The sequence below is a fragment of the Leptodactylus fuscus genome, chromosome 1 (assembly GCF_031893055.1).
Source record: "Leptodactylus fuscus isolate aLepFus1 chromosome 1, aLepFus1.hap2, whole genome shotgun sequence".
NCBI lineage: Eukaryota > Metazoa > Chordata > Amphibia > Anura > Leptodactylidae > Leptodactylus > Leptodactylus fuscus.
Genome location: NC_134265.1, coordinates 105,052,466 through 105,077,333, shown reverse-complemented (window position 1 = coordinate 105,077,333; position 24,868 = coordinate 105,052,466). Strand labels below are relative to the sequence as shown.

Sequence of the window (24,868 nt, the reverse complement as noted above, 5' to 3'; positions counted from 1 at the left end):
TGCCTAACCCCAGTGCACAAAATGCTAATAAGGCAGTTTGTGCACAGCACAGGGGTTAATTGGGGGGTTTGGGAGGACTTCAGCTCCTGGAGCAAAGCTCTTGCTGCTTTGGTGGAGTGTTACAGCAGTGAAAGAATCAACTCTCAATTGTACAGCGCTGCGGAATATGTTGGCGCTATATAAATAACATTTTTTATTATTATTATTATAAGACCTAACTTAGGCAAGAGGTGGTAGTGCTCTGAGTTGAAAGAGCAATGCTCCCAGGACTGAAGGCCCACCCCCAGTGCACAAGTTGTCTAATTTTCATAAGACTTCAAAGTTGTTTCTCCAGATCTACAAAAGTGAAGTACATAACATAAGTATATCATTTATTACTCTAATGTGCTCTGCAATATGGGTTTGACAGTTGAGTATGCTTGCAGGTGAGCAATCCCTATAAAGGGGTTTTCCAGCCCCATATGGATTTTTCATTCTGATGCCCTATCCACAGTGTAGATCATCAGTTTGTGATCTGTGGGGTCTGACAACCAGAGTCATACAGATCAGCTGTTCTGGCAGCATATCATGTGGATAGGTCATCTGTAAGAAAAAATCCATTTGGGGCATTTTTGAATGGGCTAGCCGTGACGGGATGCCGATGCAATGAATCAGCATTACATCGCGGCATCCCGCTCCTGATTAGGCATGGATGAATGGGCTTAATCAGGAGGGATTCTCGAGCTGCAGACCTCACGGGCAAAATCCGTGACGAGATCTAGCAGGACACTTCTTCTTTCCGCCTCCTGCTGTGATCTTTGCCTTCCATTGAAAACAATGGGAGGCGGATTCAGCACAAAATCCACCCCCAAATCCAAACAAATTTCTCCATGTCAAATGACCCTAATTGTAACAATCAATTCAAAATCAAGTCAAAATGTTCATGAAAATATTTGTAATAAATATCATAAAAACAGAAAAGCCTGCAAACATGAAACTTGCATTTGCTCTAAAAGTAAACTAGCAACAAACTCTAGCTTTGTATATGAATTGTAGCTTGGCCAGCTTTACTAAACCTCAATATAGTCTCTAGCATTACTGTAAAGAATGTATCATGTCATCAGTTAAATTAAATAATTTAATATCCCTTTCCCCCTATGATCTGTTAAACCCCTCATGTGACTTTTTCTCATTTCCTCGGCCCATTTTTCTTTGCTGACGAAAGTAAAAAATAGCTTAACATGCATGCTGTGCTTTTTGCTTATTATGGTGCTTAATTTAACACTTGCAGAGTGCGTAGTTTATCATCTTACGAAGTTTTAAGAGAAACCGTTCCAATTTCATTCACATGAATTGTATTTTATAGAGAAGCGTCTAACATTCTACTTGGTAGACATTGTTTTGGGTTGGCCATAAATGGCCAATTTCTCTTCTAACTGGATTACCTAATATAATTCTATTGTGTAGAGCTCTGTTTCAGAAATTCAGTCTTAATGATATTTATGGAAGGTTTTAAGGCTCTGATCACATTGGTTGTACTGCTCCTTCATAGTAGCAGAACAACTAAATAAACTGCAGTACACTATGTTTTGCAGAATTTATGACATCAACAGAGTCTAATCTGTAGAAGTTTTCTAATAAAAATTTGCAGAAGTAATGGATGTAGATATCAATGGGCTTCATTGGTTTCTCTCCAACTGCTAAATTGCTTAAAGCACGATATTCAAAACATATGATAGCAATTCCCTCATATCTAACAGTGGTGGCCAAACGGAAGATTAGGAAGTATTGGAAGATGTTATAACTAGAGATGAGTGAGTAGTATTCGATTGAGTAGGTGTTCGATCGAATACTATGGTATTCGAAATACTCATACTTGATCGAGTACCACTCTCTATTCGAATGGAAAAGTTCGATGCAGAACCAGCATTGATTGGCCGAATGCTATACAGTCAGCCAATCAATGCTGGTTCTTCTCCTACCTTTAGAAGTCTTCTCCGTGCAGCTTCCCCATCGCGTCTTCCGGCTCTGAATTCACTCTGCCAGGCATCGGGCCTGGGCAGAGCCGACTGAGCATGCCCGCTTGTAAAATGGAGAACTGACAGACAGCTCAGAGCAGGAAGGAGTTGTTTCTGAGCTCTGCAGATGTCAATGGGAGCTAAGGTGCAGTACTGTTGCTCAGACACCATACAGGGCAGGGTCAACTCCTGCTGGAGCAATGCTGTATACAGTATAGGTGCCAGAAGTGGCTCGTGCAGTTGATTTGTGATGGGACAGCCTATCACCCCGTCCCCACGATCAGATGTTTATGACCTACTACAACCCCATTCATGATTAATATATACTCTATGAAAGTGTAATGCAGAAACGTGAAGGACAGGAAGGTTGCATATAAAGAAAGCATGATTATACAACCTGAGTAGCAAGGAACAGTAGTAGCTATAACCATTATGGGTCTAAAAAAGGAAACAGCATGGAAACTTTATACCTAGAAGGTTATTCTTTTAAACTAATAAGATTCACCTTCCCAAAAAAGAGGCGTATCTTGTTTTACACAGAGCACTGCATTTAATGAGACTTCCAGTAAATTACCAATGCTGCCTGTCTTATCAATGCCAGGAGGAGCAAGGCTAAAAAAAAGGCTAAAAAGAATGTCTCTTTGGGCAGATATTTGAAGAAGTTAAATGCCTGAGTTAGGAGGAGTAACCCAATGTGTTTTTCAAAGAGGTTTTTTTGATCATGAAGGTGAGTTATGGTTCTTCAAGTAGGGAAAGAACAAACAACTGTTGCCACCAATGGTATGTATGGCTCAGAAGTGGGGGATTTACAGGAAGACATCCCTAGGGAAGGAAGTGGGTGTACTTGGGACACCTATTTGAGGAAGAAATCTCAAGACCTCACTGTTTTTGTATGGTTTGTAAATATGACATCATTTAATGAAATAATTATAAGTGCAATCTGTGTCATGTTTATTTTATTTACTGAAATCCTAGTTTAGTAAATTCCATGCTGGAATAAACTGTCCAATTCTTCTCTAAAACATATCTTGCTATTGTTCCGATAGTTTTCAGCTTATCAATAATTAAAGTTGTGGTGATTGAGATCAATTTTTAATTCACATAAAATCAAATTCTAAGTTTACAGCACCATATGTTACAGAAGATTGTAAATTAGTTAGAATATTGAGTGTACACTATAGACCATAGACCTCCTCCTCTATGTCTTCCTCCTTTCATTGTTATTTACACATTAAAATAATTTCTATCCTTTAGTATGAAGAATTCATTTTTAATTTATTCAGCTGTCGCTAAAGTGTAAATCATTCACAGCAGGAGAAGAACAGTTCACCCATAAAAGAACACTTTCCTTAAAGTTGAGGATGAAACTACACTCATGAGGATATAAACAAGGGGGCTTACAGTCAGTAATGTTTTATTCAATCAATCTGAAGCAAATAATATTAAAAAATAGTTTAATAATCACAAAAGAAAACAATCAAAATCTGTTGTCTGCAGTGCCTGACATGTGTTTGAGCCATTTAGATGCAATGTAGAAGTGCACAAATCTGCAAGTGTGACATTGATGTAGTAGTGGTAAATGTGTGGCAGACAAACTCGGAAACATGCAATCTAAGACAAAGCTGGAGTCTTCTATCACTCTCATTGACTTGGCATTTCTGTTCAACCTTCTTATAATCATTGTCCTACTTGGCGTGAATCCTACAACTAATTCAACTTAGTAAAGTGTATGGCTGTTTAATGGCAGAGGTCCATTTGTACACGCGCATTTGTCTTGTAGCGAAAGAAGTGACTGATTGGCACTTGCGGTTCTGAAAAGAGAGTTTGTTCCCCAATAGTTGGCAGCCTTACTTTCCTCTGCCTTAACCTTTCTATTACAAAATGAACCATAAAGAATGTCAACGTAGAAGACAAGTGAGCCGTGCTTTTCCTGATGTTGGATGACAGCTGTAATGGCAAGGGGGAATGCTTCTGAAATTGGCTGTTTTTTAACATTGGCTCTTGTGACATTCACTTTATTTGTATGTTTTATCATATTGAAAAGCAGATAAAAAGGAAGAAAAGGAAAAAGCTTCACACTTAAGCTAGCCAATTACAGACAACTTTATACCCAACTGAAAAGGTGCCTTTCTATTTCTGCAAGAAAAGAATATTTTATATGCTTAAGTAAGGGAGGTTTATAAAATAATCAGGTTCCACAGCACTTTATCCAAACATAATGAGGACTTCTCTGTAGAGTGAATTATATTCAGCTCATAGAGTTTCCTCCCAGAAATCATTTCAAGCCCACACTGCACAGAGCAGATAAATCTTGCAACTTGACTAACCACAAGGCATAGAAAAGTCATTGCTCACTAAAAATGTCAATGTCAAGTCGATTTCCTGAAACATGTCTATTTCTTTCAGGTTCCCTGTTGTTGTTTCAGAATAAATGGGATCTAAAATCTCATTACTTTTATTGTTTAAAACCAGCAACACTGGGTCAGAAGGTAATGGCATAAGGTGATGGCTCCTCTCTTAGAATATTTAATCCAATGGGTCTTTGACATTGAGGTCACTTTATTTCTTACCATATGGCTTAACTTATACTTCAGGAGAGAAATCACTCTGAATATCTAATGTCAAAGTTCTGAGTGAGAATACGTTTCAAGATTAGCTCACATTCAGGTAGATGTAAAGTGTAAAATTTAGAGATATTATACTGCAGTCTAAGTGCGTCTTGGGCCGTCCTAAAGGCAAAAAATAATCCTATACCTACTACAAACAGGCATACATTTGCACTTAAAAAAAACACGCCATATACTGTCCCCAGTCTTCTTCTAACAATGGTTAGAAAATAACTAATTATTGTATATACGGCATGCATCATATCTTATGACTTTTTTCCACCATAAACAAGGCACAAATCATTTAATAAATACCATTGAATTTGATTTTAAGCAAACCAAAATGAAAATAAACATATTACACCTTGCCATGTCTGAAAATACCCAAACTGTTAAAATATACAGCTATGTATACCATATGTTGAATACCATAGCAGGGAATAGCTCAATTGCTGTTCACTCCCAAATCTCTATAAATGTGGTGTATGCAGGTAACCTGACACTTTTGCCAAATAGTGAATGCAGTAAAAACAAAATCCATAAAAAAAAAAAAAAAAAAAAATGCAACTGTTATTTTTCACAATCTCACTCTGTTCTGATTTTTTTTTTTTTGCCAACTTCCAAGTAGATCATACAGAATAATAAATGGTGCCATTGTGAAATACATTTTGTCCCAGTGAATAGGATCCTGGTCCTGAACAGGTTAAAGGAATTTTCTGTGCAAATGTAATCATACCTCCCTTTCTCTAAAAGGTGTAAATTAAAAAAAAAATCTTATTTCCAATTCAATACTGCCAATGTGTACCCTTCCCTACCACAACATGCTTACTCCCATGCTTTGTCTCATATAATGGGAGCATATCATCTAACCATAGTGGACAATCTCAGCCTGCCATTATTATGTCCCTGGAAGTCATATTTGGATTTGCATGCAATAACCTTTAGTACACTGACTTCTTTAGAAATAAAACAAAGGCTCCATTAAAGGATTTCAATAACTTTGCAGGGTTACAGATCTACCAAATCTCTAAAAAAAAAAAAAAAAAAAAAAAGACTATTTGAGAGAATGGTGGCATACAGTATGAATTAGAATAAACAAAAGCCATTGGGGGATTTATAAAAGCTTTCACACTGGCAAAATCACAATTGCTTACATACTCTATATTGCACCAAAATTTTGCCTTTTTGCCTTTTTGTTTTCCAAACTTTTTTAGGCCCCATGCACACGACCTTTCCTTTTCCATATGGTTCCATGTGCGGGACAACAGTCCGGACCACAAAACTCAGAACAAGTCCTCTTCCTGTCCAGTTTGTGGCCAGTGCATCACTGTGTTGCGCATGCACAGGCTGTGCCATTCAAACAATGGCCTGTACATGATTGTGTCCACTTAGCCTTAAAAAGGGGGTGTCATATACGGCTGGTCCTAGCATATGACGTGGGTGAGGCTATCATAAATTACAACCCAACACAATCCCTGCACCCCAAATGCTCTCTGCCACCACCTACTGATTTTGGGGAATAGTTGGAACCCCCAGACCTCTCTGATTTCCAAGAGGGATTTCCTGTGTCTGTCAGTTTTATAACCTCTTTATCTGTCTTGTGCTGCTTCAAAGTGAAGCATCAATGACAGACTTAAGGTCAGAAGTGACAGCATTAGATAAGAATGTTTTACTCCTAGACACATCACAAACATCATGTATATACATATATAAACAATACAATCCACTGATAGTATACAAGTAAGGATTTCCATTACAGTAAGCATGTCAGGGAAGGGGATTAGTGGGAAATTGGTTTCAATTATTCTGTAACTCAAATCTATCCCATCTCCTAGCTCCTTATTAAGTGGCAACTCCATTCTGGTACACAGTGGATCAAGACAGACATAGGAAACACCAGCCTTGATAATTCCCAAAAAGGTATATTTTCTTATGATAATGAATGGATACAGCAATATTTATTGTACTATGCTAAATATGAGATATTCTTTCATTTTGGTTTATTTTTATCAGTGATTTCTGACATTTTTATTTTTCCATAATTCTTCATAATCTTAATTTCACATGCACTATAATTTATGTATCTATCTCTTCATCCCTGTATTTCTTTCTTATATTAGTGCAAACCAAATAAGAATCAAAAAGTCACTAAGAAGACATGTATCACAACTTGCTACAGAGAAAAGAGGTATTTATAGGAACGCTGCAGGCTCCAGCTTCATTCTAAATGGTTACAATGGGCAACTCTCTCCGTCTAATACAGTATAACTGTTGTTTAGCTTTTTCAGCTTCTAGTATGTAGTGTATTCTTTGTATTTGAATACAGTAGAAAGCTGCCATCCTCTTGCCTATGAAAGTTATGATAAAAATATATTTCCAGTTTAGAATATTTTGTTCCTCAGTGTGTCTTTAAACATAGAATTCTAATGAATCCTGCAAAAGCTATGAAACCTCTTAAAATAAATAGAAATTGTTACAGAAGTAGTTTTCTTTGCTGGTACACATGGGCTCTATCACTGGCAAAACTTATTATACAGTGCCTTGCAAAGAATTCATACCCTTTGAATTTTTTCACATTTTGTCCCCTTACAACCACAGGCTTAAATGTATGTTATTGACACTTTAAGTGATCGACCAACACAAAGTAGCAGACAATTGTGAAGTGAAAGGGATATGATACATGGTTTTCAAAATATTAATCAAATAAAAATCTGAAAAGTATGACATACTAAAGCATTCATCCCCCTATACCAATACTTTGTAGAGCCACCTTTTACTGCAATTACAGCAGCAAGTCTTTTGGGGTATGTCTGTACCTGCTTTGTGCATCTAGAGACTGAGATTTTTGCCCATTCTTCCTTGCAAAAGAGCTCAGGCTCAGCCAGATTGTGTGGAGAGCGTTTGTGAACATCAATGTTCATGTCTTGCCACAGATGCTCAATGGGATTTAGATCTGGACTTTGACTGGGTCACTCTAACATATGAATATTCTTTGATCTAAGCCATTCCTCTGTAGCTCAGGCTATATTTTTAGGGTCATTGTCTTGCTGGAAGGTGAATTTCCTTCCTAGTATTAAAGGGGTTGTCCCATCACAAGGATTCTATCTATACTGCTTGTTAATGTGAATGTAAGACTTTTCCTAAATACATTGCTTCAGCAAAACTGCTTTGTTTGTCCACTATCTTACTTTATTAATTTTTTTTTTTTGACACATCCCTTGACTTATCTGGTCATAAGTCAAGTGATGTATCTGCTGCTCTGAGGGGGGAGGGAGGAGGGGCTAAGTGCACGGGAGTGAGCCTGGAGGGGGGGGAGTTTACCCTTTGGGGGAAGGGGCCACCAATACAGACCCGGCATCCGCCTCTCTATTACAGCGTAGGGGAGTGTAGACGCCGGCACAGGTGCCTGCAACATCGCTATGCTCCTGCCCTGCGTGAAGCCAGCAGCTGCAGGAGCGGTGCTGCTATTCCAGAGGGAGGAGGGAGGGCGGAGGAGCAGAATAACAGCATCGCTTCTGCCTCTGCTGGCTTCATGCAGGGCAGGATCATAGCGATGTTGCAGGCACCTGTGCCAGCGTCAACAGTCCCCAGCATCCGCCTCTCTATTACAGCGGATGCCGGGTCTGTATTCATATTGTGAAGGCTAGACTGGTCTCACCATCTATGAGCGTGCATGCAGGGCCAGCGGCATCTCGCCGCCGGCTTTGCATATGTAACCCCACCCACCAATGACGCAACAAAGCAGGAAGACAGAAGATTTTACAGCAACGAAGACTGGTGAGTATGCAACGTGGGAATACCCCTTTAAGTCTTTTGCATCCTCCAACAGGTTTTCTTCCAGGATTTCCCTGTATTTAGCATCTTCCCATCAACTCTGACCATCCTCCCTGTCTGTTAGGATTGGGTCCCGCAGAGTTCTCTCTCAGCGTACAGCGCCACCTGCAGGTCAATCTAACTCTGGCCCTCGGCCTCGGGTAGTGAGGTGTCTGGAGTGTAAGTTCAGCTTGCGGCCTACTGAGCATGCTCAGACTTTTTGGAGCCGCTCACAAGCTAAGTGCCATTTCTTCCCTATTGAGCATGAGTGGTGAGGTCATGGCTACCGCCCCTATTGGTTGGGACTTCCCTTTAAATAGTGTGAGCCGACGCCCGCCCAGTGCTCACACTTTGAAGTTTACTAACGACACTAGTTCAGGGCTAGGCTCCAGTATCCAGGCAGGTGTTCAAACTAGGCCTCTGTTTGGGGTTTCTTTAGCCTCTATCTGCTCTATAGTTTTTACCTATAAATCCTGAACTGTCAGCCCTACACTAGGCTAGGAGTGGTGGGCTCTGTTCCAGCCTGAGGCGTTGACAGCAGGTGTGGTCTCTGAGTTAGCCTCTTTATACTGTCAAACTTCCTGTGTACTCCTAGCTGCTGCTTTTGTTGCTGACCTGGGGTGATGGTTAACCCTTGGCAGCCTTGCTGTTTCAGCTGTACTGCACCTGTCCATTTAGGTTAACTGGCAGGGTGTTCACATTATGTACCGCGCAGCTTGTTCACATTATGTACCGCGCCACATGACTGCCAGTGCAGTTTAACTGGTAGCACGCTGTTCAGACTTACAGCTGCCCATCTGGGCCTGTGGACCTCGCTGTAGTGTCTGCAGACTAGCGGTTCTGTAGTTAAAGTTTATTATTTTATATATATATATATACACAGAACTGTAATACTGTCCCTGCTGAAGAAAAGCCTCCCCAAAGCATGATGCTGCCACCACCATGCTTCACAGTGGGGATGGTGTGTTCAGGGGGAAGTTCAACTTTGGTCTCATCTGACCAGAGTACCTTCTTCCACATGGTTTCTGTGTCCCCTATATGACTTGTGAAAAACTGCAAATGGCAATTCTTTTGACTTTCTTTCAACAATGGCTTTCTTCTTGCCACTCTTTCATAAATGCCAGATGTATGGAGTAAACGACTTATAGTTGTCCCGTGGACAGATCCTCACACCTGAGCTGTGGATTTCTGGGTTTATAAAAAAATGTTATAGGTATCAGAATATGTTGAGTCAAGGAAATTTTTGTATTTTTCAAAGTTTTGAATTTTTGTGAAAGCATTAAAACATAACAAAAATTATGTGAAGCTGGAATTGGTGTGATCATAGTGAACAGAAACATATAAGTAATGTGTAATTTTTACTACATATTGTACATTATAAAATCATAACTCCTAAGAAAATTCCACAATTACAGATTTTTCTATTACCGCTCAATTCTGAATTTTTGGTCAGCTTCTCAGTACATCGTACAGAATATTAAAGGGGTTATCTGTGGACATAAAATCACATATTTAATCACTTAAATGCAAAGGGCTGGTTACATCGTAGTTGCCACCCCCTTGCAGTCTTGCAACCAATGATAATATTTTCTCACTGGAGGTAGACGACAGGACAGGGGCTAGCTGTTTGCTAGTCTTGCTGTTCTTGAAAGGGAGCAAAGCACAGAAGCTGGCTGGATGTATGAGCCCCTTACATGTATATTCATATGGGGCACACTGTCCAGGAGAGGATGGGCAGACACACAGGAGGCAGTGGACAATGGACAGAAAAGGAGGAACACACTATACTGGGATAATGTGTTCCTCCTTTGAGAAGTGTAGCAGAAGACAAAGGGGAAATGAAAACATGAATCACAGTGGAGGCAAAATATTGGGGATGCAATGGGCAGGAATGTAAGATGAGATGGTGGACACAACAGACCTTGGGTAAGAGGAGAATGCAGGGACTTGTAGGATTTTCTCCATATCTGGAAGAGTAATGGCATTATGGCCTACACAACAGCAGCATTGAAAGCTCAAAAGATATGGAAACTATAAAAAAATATATTCTTATGGAGCTTACTGTCCAGGGGAGGATGGACAATGCACAGAGGAGGAAGAACATACTATACTAGGATAGAGACAGATACACAGGAGAGAGTGGATAACGGACAAAGGAGGAGGAACACACTATACTAAGGGTGGAAAAGAGGATAAAGAAAGCAGAACAAGGGAGGTTATAAGGGGCAGGACAGGAAATGCCGAGGTGAGACCAAAGATGTGGGGATGGGACAAAAGATGTGGGGAGGAGCCAAATATTTAGGCAGCTGGAAAAGAAGATATGGGGGGTGGAACATAAGACATGGGGAGAAGGACACAGGAGATACAATGGGCAGGAGTGTAAGATGAGGTGGGCCAGTAAAAAAGAAGCATGGAGACAATTTTGACAGACAAAACAAACCCTGGGTAAGAGGAGAATGCAGGAGAAAACACGTCCCTCCTCCATTCCAGGAAGTCCAATAATGTCGCGGCCAACAGAAACTTGGGAAGTTGAAAAAATATTGAAAGAAGGAAAAAAGAACCTCACAGCATTGCAGCACATGCTGGTAAATGGCATGCATTCATGCTTAGCTAAAGCAGTCCCCAGAATACCCCTTTAAATAGTATTAATATGAAGTACAATTATTTGTTCCACAAAAAAGCTCTCAGTTGACTTGAAAAATGCCATTGCATTAATATTTTATATGAAAGTTATCAGCCATATTTAGAAATTCTGACTGTATAAAGATTAGTAATTAAATCTGTCTAGCTAGGCTAATACAGCTTAGAATGTGAGACTATACCTATTTCACTGACAGCCATTGTTCCAGATACTTAAAATGTAGCAGCATTTTTGATACATGTGGTAACATTATCCCTTGCTTTCACGCAAAATCATCAAATATGGATGACTATGCACATTGATTTCTGTTTTCTATTACATGTAGGATAATGATACTGGTAGAAAGCTGATATAAGCACAGTTTGCTGTGTAGAATAGATATATTTCTACAGTTTGTATGTCTATTCTCAAGGTCATAACAGAGGAACCGTGGCCAGCATAAATGACAAGGGCACATTATTCAATATTTTATGCAGGTATGAGCCACTGTACAGTCTCAGAGAAAGCAACCAACCTGCTTTCCAACTATCATAAGCTATTTTCTTAGCAAAATAGAACAGCTCAGGAAATATATTAATAGCTATAGTTACTCTAAATTGGATTTAGGATTTATATCAATATTCCTTAATGCGTCTTTGCTTCTTTAGTAAAATTATAGAAAATGTCTGGATAAATACAAATTTCTTTGACTGCTCAGATGCCAATTTCAGAAACACATATCTTTTAAAAACAGACAAATAAATTGTTCTTTTAACAGTTTACCAAAACATTTATATGACAAAGAACATTTACATTCTAAAAAGAATATGGAAAAATAAACATTATAGTAGAAATGGCATATTACCTCCAAAGGCAGTGTGATATTGTCTGAGATGCTTTACCAAGACAATATTGTTCACATATTAGAGTAAAAGCTAAGCTAAATAACATAACAGGCATGTTTAATAATATTCATTTGAAATAAAGATAAAGGCAAATATTCCTATACTGTATTGTATAATAAGATGACTCATCTCCTCATAGTAAGTTTATAATGAATGAATCATACACTACACTTAAAAATAAAAACTGAATGAATATATAAAGAACAAAACATTCTCTATCATAATGCAAAGTGCTTTGAATCAAACTATAAACACATGACGTTTAGCTTCACAGTATACTGTATACGCAGTATTGAAACTCTCCTTTATTATTACTACCATGGAATAACATGAAATATTTTTTTCACAGTGCATCAAATATTGTACATCTTCTCAAACTTCTCTTATACACTCTATCTTTATACAGATATTTAGCTTAAAGAGGACCTTTCACCTCCTAGGGCACATGTGGTGTAATACACCGCTAGAAAGCCGACAGTGCGCATCAGCTTTCACGTTCTGTGCCCCCAGTGAAGAGCTATCGGTGCTGGTACCGTAGCTCTTCACTGTCAGAAGGGCGTTTCTGACAGTCAGTCAGGAACGCCCTTCCTCACTAAGCATCTATTGCGCTGTACTGTGAGAGAGGGAGTGTTCCTTACCACCCAGGGATGCTGAGCGGTGAGAATTGCCCACCCAGTACTCGTCTATGGACGAATACTGTCAGGAGGAGGGGAGGGGGCGTTCCTCACCGCTCTCACAGTACAGTGTAATAGACACTACTGTGAGGAGGGGCGTTCTTGACTGACTGTCAGAAATGCCTTCTGAAAATGAAGACCTATGGTGACGGCACCGATAGCTCTTCACTCGGGGCATGGAACGGGAAAGCCGGTAGTGTGCTGAATTTCTAGCAGTATATAAAACCGCATGTGCCCCAGGAAGTGAAAGGTCCTCTTTAAGTTCTTTACACTCTAAAAAGACACATTTTCAAAATACAGCTTAGTATGAGCCCTTTACTGAACCCTATTGTCATTCCAATTATATTATTAGTCCACTAAAAATAATTATTTAATCGAGGTGAATATTGGCAATGTCTTGCAGTATTGTTTAAGAAGTTGGCCAACTGGTCATCTGAATTAAACAGTGTTTTTTCCATTGTAAACCGATGCCTCCATTGCCAAGATATTGGTGCTTATGTCAATATGCAAATGAGCCCTTTGGAACAACAACAGTCTTGCCAAGGATAGAAGGTACTTTGCTGAACAGGTGTCCCATCGATCACAAAAACTAGGGTCTGAAAGGAGTGGCATGAAGGAAATGGAGTGGCTACAAGCATTTTTGACCAGCAGCTCTTGTCAAATTGTTGTACACAACACTCCAGTTCATGTGACAAGTTTGGGCCCAAGCTCTGGAATCACATCAAATATCAAGATGAATAAGAGCTAACTTGTTTTTAATCACTAATAACTGGATAATACCTTTAACCCTTTCCCAACATCCGCCGTAATAGTACCGCCGGGTGTCTACTGCTTTACGCAGTAGACAACCAGCGCTAATGTCTCTGATCAGTCCCCGGACCGATCAGAGGCATTAACTCCTCCGGCGCCGCGATCATGGGCGCCGCCATTTTCTTTGTGATCGCTGGCACCCGGAGTAAGCTCTGAGGCCGGCGTCACATTACTATGACATCCGGGAGCCTTGTGAAGACTCCCTGGCTTGTCATTTCATTACTTCTATTGCAGGCTATGCTACATAGCTTGATATAGAAGTGCCGGTATTTTGCAATGCATTGCAATGTATTAGCATTGTAATGCATTGCATTAGTGATCAGACCCCCTGGAGTTCAAGATCTTTAGGGGGTCTAATAAATTTAAAAAAAATTTTTTTAAAAAAGTAAAAAAAAATATAATTTTTTTTAAAAAAGCATTAAAAATTCAAATCACCCCCCCTTTCCCTAAAACACATATAAAAGTAGTTAAATACTGTGAAACACATACATGTTAGGTATCTTTGTGTCCGAAATCACCCGCTCTACAAATCTATAAAAATATTTTTCCTGTACGGTAAACCCGTAGTGAGAAAAATAATCAAAAGTGCCAAACTGCCATTTTTTCACTGTTTTGATTCTGATAAAAATTTGAATAAAAAGTGATCAAAGCAATAGCATTTCCCGAAAATGGTAGAACTAAAAATTACACCTGACCCCGCAAAAAAAGACGCCCTATGCATCCCCGAACACGGATGTATAAAAATGTTACAGTTGTCAGAATATGGCGACTTTTAGAAAAAAAATTTTTTTAACACAGTTAAATGTAAATAAAACCATATAAATTTAGTATCCCCGGAATCGGACCGAAACACAGAATACAGGGGACATGTCATTTTGGATGCACAGTGAACGCCGTAAAACCGAAGCCCGTAAGAAAGTTGCAGAAATGCATTTTTTCTTCAAATCCACCCCATTCTGAATTGTTTTCCAGCTTCCCAGTGCATTCTACAGAATAATTAATGGTGGCATCATGAAGAAAAATGTGTCCTGCAAAGATTAAGGCTTCATATGGCTCTGGGAGCGGAGAAATAAAAAAGCTATGGGGTTTAGAAGGAGGGGAGTCAAAAACGAAAATCAAAAAGTGCCATCGGCAGGAAGGGTTTAAATGGGTATTTTCATCTCAATGATACTATCTATACTGGGAATCTGTCCCTTTTGGGATAGAAATACTAATTTGGCAATTAAATCCACATCATGATTAAAAAGACTTTTTAACTGAGTCATGCATGATGTTAAGGATACTGCCCTCTAGAGGGCTGCGTACAGAGTGCACTGTTCTCCTAATTACATCCTGGAGAATAGATTAGCATATTTTTTACCCACTATCTATACTGGTAGGTTATGTAAATTGAAGACTTTTCCTAAATATATTGCTTTAGAAATGCTGCTTTGTTTGCCTGGTATGTGGACTTTTTTCTCCCATTGTTTACACAGCGTTACCATAACCATAGTCCCTGAACGCTAATGTGAATCTAGCACAGGAGATCTTTGACTTTTGTACAGCACAATACTATATCCAACAAGGTCAAAAAGATAAAGAGGAATAGGATACCATTCACAATAGGCTGAGCATTACCGTTCTGTAGAGATCACTTTTTGTAGTTTTCTCGTTATCAGCACAGCCAGAATTATAATGACAACACCTTCATGTAAGCTACATAGTACTTCAACATTTACCTCTGCAGAGTTCACAGAGCATGCTTAAAACATCCTCCCATAGAGATCTTCTTACAGGTTTCTGTGGTCCATGTGGCTGCTGTAATCTATATTTTGGAATATTTTTAGAAGCAGTCATGCAAAAATCTTATATATATACATATATATATATATATATATATATATATATATATATATATATATATTAGAAAAATATTATGATTTTGTGTAAATTAAGAGAAACTATCAGCAATTAGCTACACTAGTTTATTAGCCTGTTCTTGCACCTATTTGTAAATGTATACCTTGACATGTAGCATGTTCCAAGCTCTACATTTATGGCATAGACATGTAGTGATTCAGTCGGCAACATTAGCAGCGCATGTTTGCTGTAACATGTAGCTGACACCCTACCACTGTGCACAAGAACAAAGATAACTCTGATCTCAAGCACTTAACCCCTAAGACGCTATGATTGCTTGCATCAGCGTGCCACACAATTATTAAGAACGGAACTGATACATTGTCACAATGGCCAAAGGGATGAATATTATTTAAGAAAATACCCAGAGAGTAGCTATTTTGTGGCTAAAAGGAAGAAAAAGCAAGAGAGAGAGAGAGCAGGGACAGACCTCAGAAAGCAGGGATAAAGAAAAACAATAGTGCAGTGGAGAAATAAAGAAAATCAATAGCATTACTACAGAAAATGCATACAGGAGATATTAAAGCCCCTGGTGAGTGTGGAGAAGATAATAGATTAAATAGATTTAATATGTTTAGAAAGAGAGATTTAGGAGTGTGTGAGACCGTCCAGAATAGGCTCTGTGTAAAAGAAGGGTAATTCTGTGAAATCGTACAGTATAGTTTTTTGTTTTTACATACAGTCTGCCAAAGTGCCACAGTCCCTTTCTGTACTCTGTCTATGTAAATTGATATTGTCAGTTGCACTATTCACTTTAGTAAGCTCACAGTGATATACTGTACACAGGAGCATGCCAAAATCACCGGATATATATATTTCTTTGATTATTGATTATGGATATTATGGATTATTGGACACATTTAGGTTACTACAAATATATATATATATATATATATATATATATATATATATATATATATACTAGAGGGAGGACCCGGCTTCGCACGGGTATATTACAATTTATGTTTGTGTACTGGCCCCATAAGAATTGTCCAATTTTGCACTGGTGTATTTTGTACGTGGTTTGTGTGTATGTCCATAAGCGTCATGTGATTATGTGTATCTCATTTTGGATGTCAGTGAAAAACCTGTGATCAGTTGTTATGGATACCTGGAGTAAAGCTGTATCTAATCCTTCCCCGTGTAGTACTGTGTTTAGATGCAAGTGTCTAATTCTTGTTGGTGTGGTACTTTGTGCAGATGCACATATCTAATCCTCCCCATGTGATATTGTGTGAAGAGGCGCGTATCTAATCCTCCAGTAAGTGAAACTGTGTGCAGACACACGTATCTAATGACTCTGGCGTGTGGTACTGTGTGCAGATGCGCGTATCTAATCCTCCCCCATGTGGAACTGTGTACTGAGATGCGTATCTAATTCTCTGGCATGTGGTACTGTATGCAGAGGCCTGTATCTAATCTTCCCGTGTGGTACTGTGTTCAGATGCACGTATCTAATCCTTCGTTGTGTGGTATTGTGTGAAGAGGCGCGTATCTAATCCTCCCCCGTGTGATACTGTGTGCTGAGACGCGTATCTAATTCTGTGGCTTGTGGCACTGTGTGCAGAGGCATGTATCTAATCCTCCAAAGTGTGATACTGTGTGCACACACGTATCTAATCCTCCCCTGTGTGGTACTGTGTGAAGAGTCGCGTATCTAATCCTACTGCATGTGGTACTGTGTGCAGATGCGTGTATCCAATTCTATGGCGTGTACAACTGTGTGCAGACGCACGTATCTAATCCTCTGGAGTGTGGAACTGTGTGTAGACGTGTGTATCTAATCCTACGGCATGTGGTACTCTGTGAAGTCGCGTGTATCTAATCCTATGGCGTGTACAACTGTGTGCAGACGTGCGTATCTAATCCTCTGGAGTGTGGAACTGTATCTAATCCTCTCCCATGTGATACTGTGTGTAGATGCGCGTATCTAATCCTACGGCATGTGGTACTGTGTGCAGACGCGTGTATCTAATCCTATGGCGTGTACAACTGTGTGAAGACACGTGTATCTAATCCTCCCCTGTGTGGTATTGTGTGAAGAGGTGCGTATCTAATCCTACAGTGTGTGGAACTGTGTGTAGAAGCATGTATCCAATCCCCCGGCATGTGGTACTGTGTGCAGACGTGCGTATATAATCCTATGGCATGTGGTACTGTGTGTAGACGTGCGTATCTAATCCTCCCCCATGTGGTACTGTGTGATGAGACGCGTATCTAATTCTCTGGCTTGTGGTACTGTGTGCAGAGGCATGTACCTAATCCTCCAAAGTGTGGTACAGTGTGCACACAAACATATCTAATCCTCCCCTGTGTGGTATTGTGTGAAGAGGCGCGTATTTAATCCTTCGGCGTGTGGAACTGTGTGTAGACGCGCGTATCTAATCCTACTGCATGTGGTACTGTGTGCAGACGCGTGTATCTAATCCTATGGCGTGTACAACTGTGTGAAGACACGTGTATCTAATCCTCCCCTGTGTGGTATTGTGTGAAGAGGCGCGTATTTAATCCTTCGGCGTGTGGAACTGTGTGTAGACGCGCGTATCTAATCCTACTGCATGTGGTACTGTGTGAAGACGCGTGTATCTAATCCTATGGCGTGTACAACTGTGTGCAGACGCGCGTATCTAATCCTCTGGAGTGTGGAACTGTGTGTAGACGCGTGTATCTAATCCTAAGGCATGTGGTACTCTGTGCAGATGCGTGTATCTAATCCTATGGCGTGTACAAATGTGTGCAGACGCGCGTATCTAATCCTCTGGAGTGTGGAACTGTGTTTAGACGCCTGTATCTAATCCTTCGGTATGTGGAACCGTGTGCAGACGTACATATCAAATCCTTCAGTGTGTGGAACTGTGCAGAAGCGCGTATTTAATTCTCTGGTTTGTGGGACTGTGTGCAGACCCGTGTATCTAATCCTTTGGCGTGTGATACTGTGTGCTGATCTGTGTATCTAATCCTCTGATGCGTGTATCTCAGTTTGGATATCAGTGTTGTATTGTGTATGTGGAGTGACCGTGTGTATTGCAGTTGGAATATGAGTGAAAGTCTTGCAGGCTTGTATTGGCTAAGGGGGGGGGGGCACTGTGTTTGAAATGCTGTATCTCAGCAACGGTACGTCTGAGCGAGTTGGAGTCTCATCTTAAACCTTCCCGGATACCTGAAGTATCTCTGTACCAAATTTGGTGAAGATCGGTCCAGTCGTTTGGTTCGCATTAGAGCACAGACAGACAGACAGACGGACGGACAGACAGACAGACAGACAGAAGTTCATTTTTATAATATAGGGAGATATATATATATATATATATATATATATATATATATATATATTGTGATAGTTGGGGTTATTTAGCAGCAAAGGTAAGCGGTGTTCCTGGGTTTACAGAGGTGTTGGTGGCGCTGGGTGCCAAATAAACAGCAGATCAGGTGGTACAATCCAAAATAAGTGGCTTTATTCAGCTTAAACAGGAACAAAACAACAAACAGCCTAGCCCACACACAGGGCACTACCTCACTTCTTTAACCCTGTCTATTCTACCAAGGGCAAGATACTTTGCTGAGGTTTCATCTCACCAATCCGGTTCAAAGTCCTTTCTGGAATCCAGTCCTCTTGGGACAGACCGCCTGTCTGTCTCTAACTGGTCCAAGGTCCACCTGTGTCTGCAGGTCACAATCTGTACTCTCTCTCTGGAGTTAGGCTCCTTCTAGAATCCAGTCTTCTTGGTACAGGCCACCTGCCCATCTCTAACTGGTCCACAGTGCACCTGCTCCCTGCAGGCCACTAACAGCACTGTCTTGCTGTGTGCACTCACTCTGGAGTGGAGCCCCTCTCTCAGCTATGGTTGTGGTCAGAGTCCTTTTTAACCCTGTTTATAGCGCCCCCTAGGTTCACGCCCTTACAATATATATATACAGTATATATATATATTAGTAAACCGGTGCCTCGATTGCCAGGATATCGCCACTTATGTCAATATGCAAGTTAGCCCTTTCGAACTTTATATATATAGTGTAACCTAAATGTATCTAATAATTCATAATATCCATAATAAAAAAAAAAGTAGTAGACGTAGAAGTGCTAATATACAGAATAACATTAGTTGAAAAGTATCAATGTCATATCAGTCAATATTTAAACGCACATCTGACCTCCCGATATACTGAGGCTAGAAAAAGGCATCCAGTTTAAATACAGTTGTATGAAAAGAAAATACTTCCTAAGATATTAATATACAAATGCTGTTGGCAGATGCAATGATATGGCATAAAACTTGTCCTCAGATAAAATATAAATATGTTATGCACAACTTAGAATGAAAGCACTTAAAAAGCTTAGGAAACTTTTCACCACTTCCTGTATATATTGAAAGACCTCAGGCCTATGATACACCATCTTCTGTGTCTTCAGAAGAGCGTCTCATGTAGAATTTAGTGAGCACATGCGCATAATTGTTTGTAAGGTGTTAAGTTTCCTCATGGCGTTCACAATCACCACCTAGTGATGAACTTCTGGATATGCCTTAATGCATCTCATCAGCCAGTTAGATTAGGCAATTCTGTCTTCAAGAATGTAGTGATATGGTTAAAAGTGTTAAAGGAAGCTTTCATCGGGTAAAGAAAAAGTTACAATAATCTCTTTCCTCAGCAACATGGATTAATATACATCATTGGACCCATGTGGAAGTGAGGCTTGATTGTATCAAATGCATAAATAAACATAAAAATATTTTACAAAAATATATTAAAAAATGAGATCCTCCTAAAATAAAATCACCCTACTGTTAAAACATACCCAAAGGTACTCAAAAGTGAAAAATATAAAATGTCCCTTAGTGAAAATGATATCTCTGTCTATAAATGATGTAATATTATTTAATAATATCTGCTATTGTGGACATGTCTGTATACTATATGTAGTTGCTATATTTATTTATACACATTATCAATTATATATAATTGTTTTATAAATATTTTATATGAAATGGACCAACAGGAAACTAGATGACACATATAAGGGAAGGCAGAGATATAAACTATGTATATAAATGATAAAATGCTGTGTGCCCTATTCTACATTCGAGCACCTGCTGGTATTAACAGCTTGTCTAATGGGGGAGGGGTCAACCCCAATTCATGTTCACCTTCTGGATAAAAAAAAGACATATATCTGCCTATTCATGAAGACCCTTAGATGCCAGAGACCCAAATTAAAAATATTGTGGGGGACTTCACCCTTGACATTTTTGCTATATGGCCTTCAGGGCCTTCCAACTACATTTGATGGTCTGTAAAGCAATACATTTCATTTGTCACGAGTCTGGAGTATGCACTTCCTTAAAATGTAGTGACAAGTTGTATTTCCTGTATGCCATCCTAATTTTATACTTGTACTCAACAATACAGGTTTTCAATGGTCTAGATATTCTGCCATATTGTTTATGACAAAGTCAGGTAACCATTTTTGTGTTACATGTTATACCTTCCTTACTAACCCTGCATGCACAGCAGTCAGGTTACATTATCAAAAAGCCACAACAGACCATACCATGCCCTGCGCAGATTAGAAGGACAGAATCCATTGGTTCAGTAGTTGAGCCAGGTGGCAGTAAAGTCACATGTAAGATTATTTAAATGGGACTTCTTTCATCTTAGACAATTATGGACTATCCACAGGATAAATGCAGATCGACTGCTGGCATTTTTACCTATCTTCAGAAAGGGGGTTTACCTAACTTCCCATATGTCTTTGTACCATAGCCACGGTAAATGAAGACATGGTAGAAGTGATTTCTAAGATGGATAAGAGGATATTCTTTTAGCTTCACATTATCATTTATTAAATGCCACACCATGTCAGAAACACATATCTTTAGCTTATTCTATCAATTTGATAATATTCTCACTATTCTCCATCCCTGTAAAATGACCATATCCAAGTCCAGCAGAGCACCTTAGATGATGATGATGGAATGGTAGGTTTGTAGCAAAAATGTGAAGAATGAGTAAGCTTCCAAAGCTTCCAATGGCTGGTAATTGTGTCTGTGTGATGCTTTAATACATGCACTAGGATTGTGTTTCACCCTTTGCTGAATTTATATCTACTGTGGCCAATGAATGTGTAAGTGTGTATAAAATAATGTATTCTGCTGTGTTCTACATTTGCTTACAGAACAAATGCAATGATGAGAGGAGCACAGGCATGAGAGGAAGGGTTAATGCTGGCTGTATTCTGTGAATGCTGATGAGTATTTCTACGTCACATTGCACAGGCGCTGTGTATTGGAACAAAGACATACAATCACACACAAATATACTAACATACAAAAATACACAGCTGCTTCTACACACATACAAAAGCAGGATTAAACAAGCAGACACAATATTTTACTCAAGTATTTGCTACCAAGCTGTTTTCCAGTTCAATGTTATCTATGGAGGATAAATGTAAGAGCTGGCATTTCCTAGCACATAGTATTTAGAGGCTGCAGTCTGCTTACGAGCTGCTTTCACATCAGAGAGAAAACCAGTGACGGGAGGTGGTGCTGAAATAGACAGCTCCCTTATCCAGACCAGCACAGAGCACCGGAGAGCAAAGAAGGGATGTGGTGCTGAAAGGACAGCTCCTGCTCCAGAGCAACCCAAGCAGTGGAGACATAGTGGAGAGCCCTGGTGCTGAAAGGACAGCTCCTGCTCCAGAGCAAACCCAGCACTGGAGACATACAGCCTCATACTCCAGCACTGGCCATATACATACCAATGGGATGTGCTACTAAAAGGGACGGCACTGGATGATACATACCACAGGGATGTGGTGCTGAGAGGGCAGCACTTCAGCCTTTCACAGTGTGTTCTTGTAGTAGCCACGGCACTACTACAGCTTGCTGTTGCTCTGTCATTCTCTCTAGTGTCATATACATTCATGTGTAGTTGATTCCTTCACATTTTCTAGTGTAAATGCCCTTTCCAAGCTGTTAAGGGTGTAGCTGTATACTACAGTGGAGCTACAGGGTCAGCTTCAAATGTATCAGATCCTTTGTCTTGTACTACATGATATGTCACTTGGTTTCCTCCATTCTGGACTGCTCTGCTTGGGCTCAGTGTAAATGAGAGACTTCACTTGGGATGCCCTGATGCTGGATCTCCACAGATTTCATGGCGGTGGCACGAAAAATCAAAACTTTGCTGACTGTGAATATCCTGGTATTTGTGGGGATCATCTTGTTTTCAGTTTACTGCAGGATCCAGGACAGATCCCAGGAGCTGGTGCAGATCGTGAGAAGTTCTGACCGCAGAGTAAGAAGCAGGAACACCAAAGTGGGAGCTCTGATTGACCGAGAGTCTATTCTGCAAAGACTGGATCACCTAGAAGAAGTAGTTTACAACCAACTAAATGGTAGGATGAATTTAGTCTATGATTGAATTGTCAATTTCATGGTTAGATTCCTAATAATCTATTTGCTGTACTTTCTGGGCCTCTGTGTGTGTGTGTGTGTGTGTGTGTGTGTGTGTGTGTGTGTGTATGTGAGAGTGTGCGATGCCTTAGTTTTGGAGCTTCATTAGATCTTATAAACGTATCTTTTGTATCCCTAGCATTAACATCAAACAGATGAATGAAAAGAAAAAAAAAATAAGATTTCTGAAAGCTCTAATAGATTTCACTTTAAACAAAAAAATACAATTTATGAATGGGAAGTCCAGCCTAAACAAAAAAAATCTGCAAAACATAATGTGTAAATATCGTACTACTGAGATTGTGTGCCTGTGTGTGTTTGTGACCTTTTATATCCAGGCTAAACAAACCATACTTCCACATCACAGATAATTGATTGCATTTGCTTCCCTATGTAGGCACATCCATTGACCTTGGCCAAGTGCCTGCACTGGGTACATGCTACTGGTTTTGGATGCTGGATTACATGCACTGTAACCAATAGTAAGGCTAGTGCTGTTTGAAATAAGAATTAATAGCACCAGAAACCTTCTCCGTGATAGAGGAAACACAATCACTTAAGGCTCTAAAAGCTCTGCTAAATGTTGGTGAGTGCAGTGGAGCAATAACATTCATTTAGTGTAAAAGGATTTAAAAGCAAAGGTCACAGAGCAATCGCTGAAGCCAGAGGAATCTCTGTACTTAGGGGGTCCCAGTTGTAGACATTTCAGTTTTCTCTTAAATAATGTTAGATGTTTATGATTTTTTTGTTTGTGCCAAGTAACAGTCTCTCTAAGATAATAAACATACATTGGTTCTCTTACTCGAAATAAGATTGGCGCAAAGCTGTAAGTTATGTCAATGTACTATATCTATCTTAGCTAACCAAAGATACTATGGATAAAAGTTATGTTGTTTTTTTTCTTTTTAAAACAATCCTCTTCTAAAGGTTTGTCATTGAAAAATGATGTTTAGATACCAAGGAGGTTAAAAATGACAAGACCAACTACCTGAGTTATAGTACTCGGAAAGTCAAATAAAGGAATGTCTGGTTCACAAACCATTGATTCATTGGCCTGCCATATTATTTAGTATTGCTATGACTGTACAAGTAGTATTTAAAGATAAAGAGATAGATAGATAGATAGATAGATAGATAGATAGATAGATAGATAGATAGATAGATAGGGAGAGAGATAGATAGACAGATAGATAGATAGATAGATAGATAGATAGATAGATAGATAGATAGAGATAGATAGATAGATAGGGAGGGAGATAGATAGATAGATAGATAGATAGATAGATAGATAGATAGATAGATAGAGAGATAGATAGATAGATAGATAGATAGATAGATAGATAGAGAGATAGAGAGAGAGAGAGAGAGAGAGAGAGATAGTTATGTTTAATACAAAAAGGGGAAAAGTGAGAGATATATTGCTAAGTAATTTGTAGGATATTTTGATATTGGTAATGCGTTTATCATTAACTTTCAGAGTTTTTGCATACTTTTTTAAATCATATACATAAAGAATACACATTTAACTCTAATATACTAGTTTATACATGTACAAAAAATCTGTAAACACTAGAAAGTGAAAAAGTGAATGGCTCCGTGCATGAAAAATAGAGTAGGATTTTAGAAGCACCCCCAAAAAGCTAGTTCCTTATGGATTTCATGCCGTCCACTTAAATAGCTTTTCTCTGTGTTGTACTTTATAGAAGGTAATAGAAGTTTCATTAAGCTTTCCCAGCAGAGTCTGCCAGTGTGATTGCATTGTATGCATACTGTGCTTTAGAGATAGATTTTAGTATGCTCTATAAAACTGCTGTAGAGAAGGATATGTTCACTTGGCACGTTTACTGTATACTGTTTTCCTTCAGCTTTAATAAGCCGTGATCAGTCAATAGTCTTGTCCCCAATGTAGATATCTTTAGCTTTAGCTGATTCTTCTAAAGACATAAAGCACAATATGGCTTGTAAAGATTGTAGAGTTTGTACAGTACACTGTAAAAATCTTCAGAATCTACTACTCTCACTAAGAAATCAAGTACAATATGTACAGACATAGTAGAGAGATATTTAAGGCTTAGAAACAAAGATGTTCT

The 24,868-nt window shown here is 39.3% G+C and overlaps 1 protein-coding gene across 1 annotated transcript in view; it reads left to right on the top strand.

Annotated features, from left to right (window-relative positions):
- Positions 1-21,721: 21,721 nt before the first annotated feature.
- GALNT9 (polypeptide N-acetylgalactosaminyltransferase 9) overlaps positions 21,722-24,868 on the top strand; it is a 243,539-nt gene continuing 240,392 nt past the window's right edge. The window contains exon 1 of the mRNA XM_075274965.1: positions 21,722-22,720. Within this exon, the coding sequence (XP_075131066.1) occupies positions 22,480-22,720 (241 nt within the window). The 5' untranslated portion in view covers positions 21,722-22,479. The remainder of the gene's footprint in view (positions 22,721-24,868) is intronic.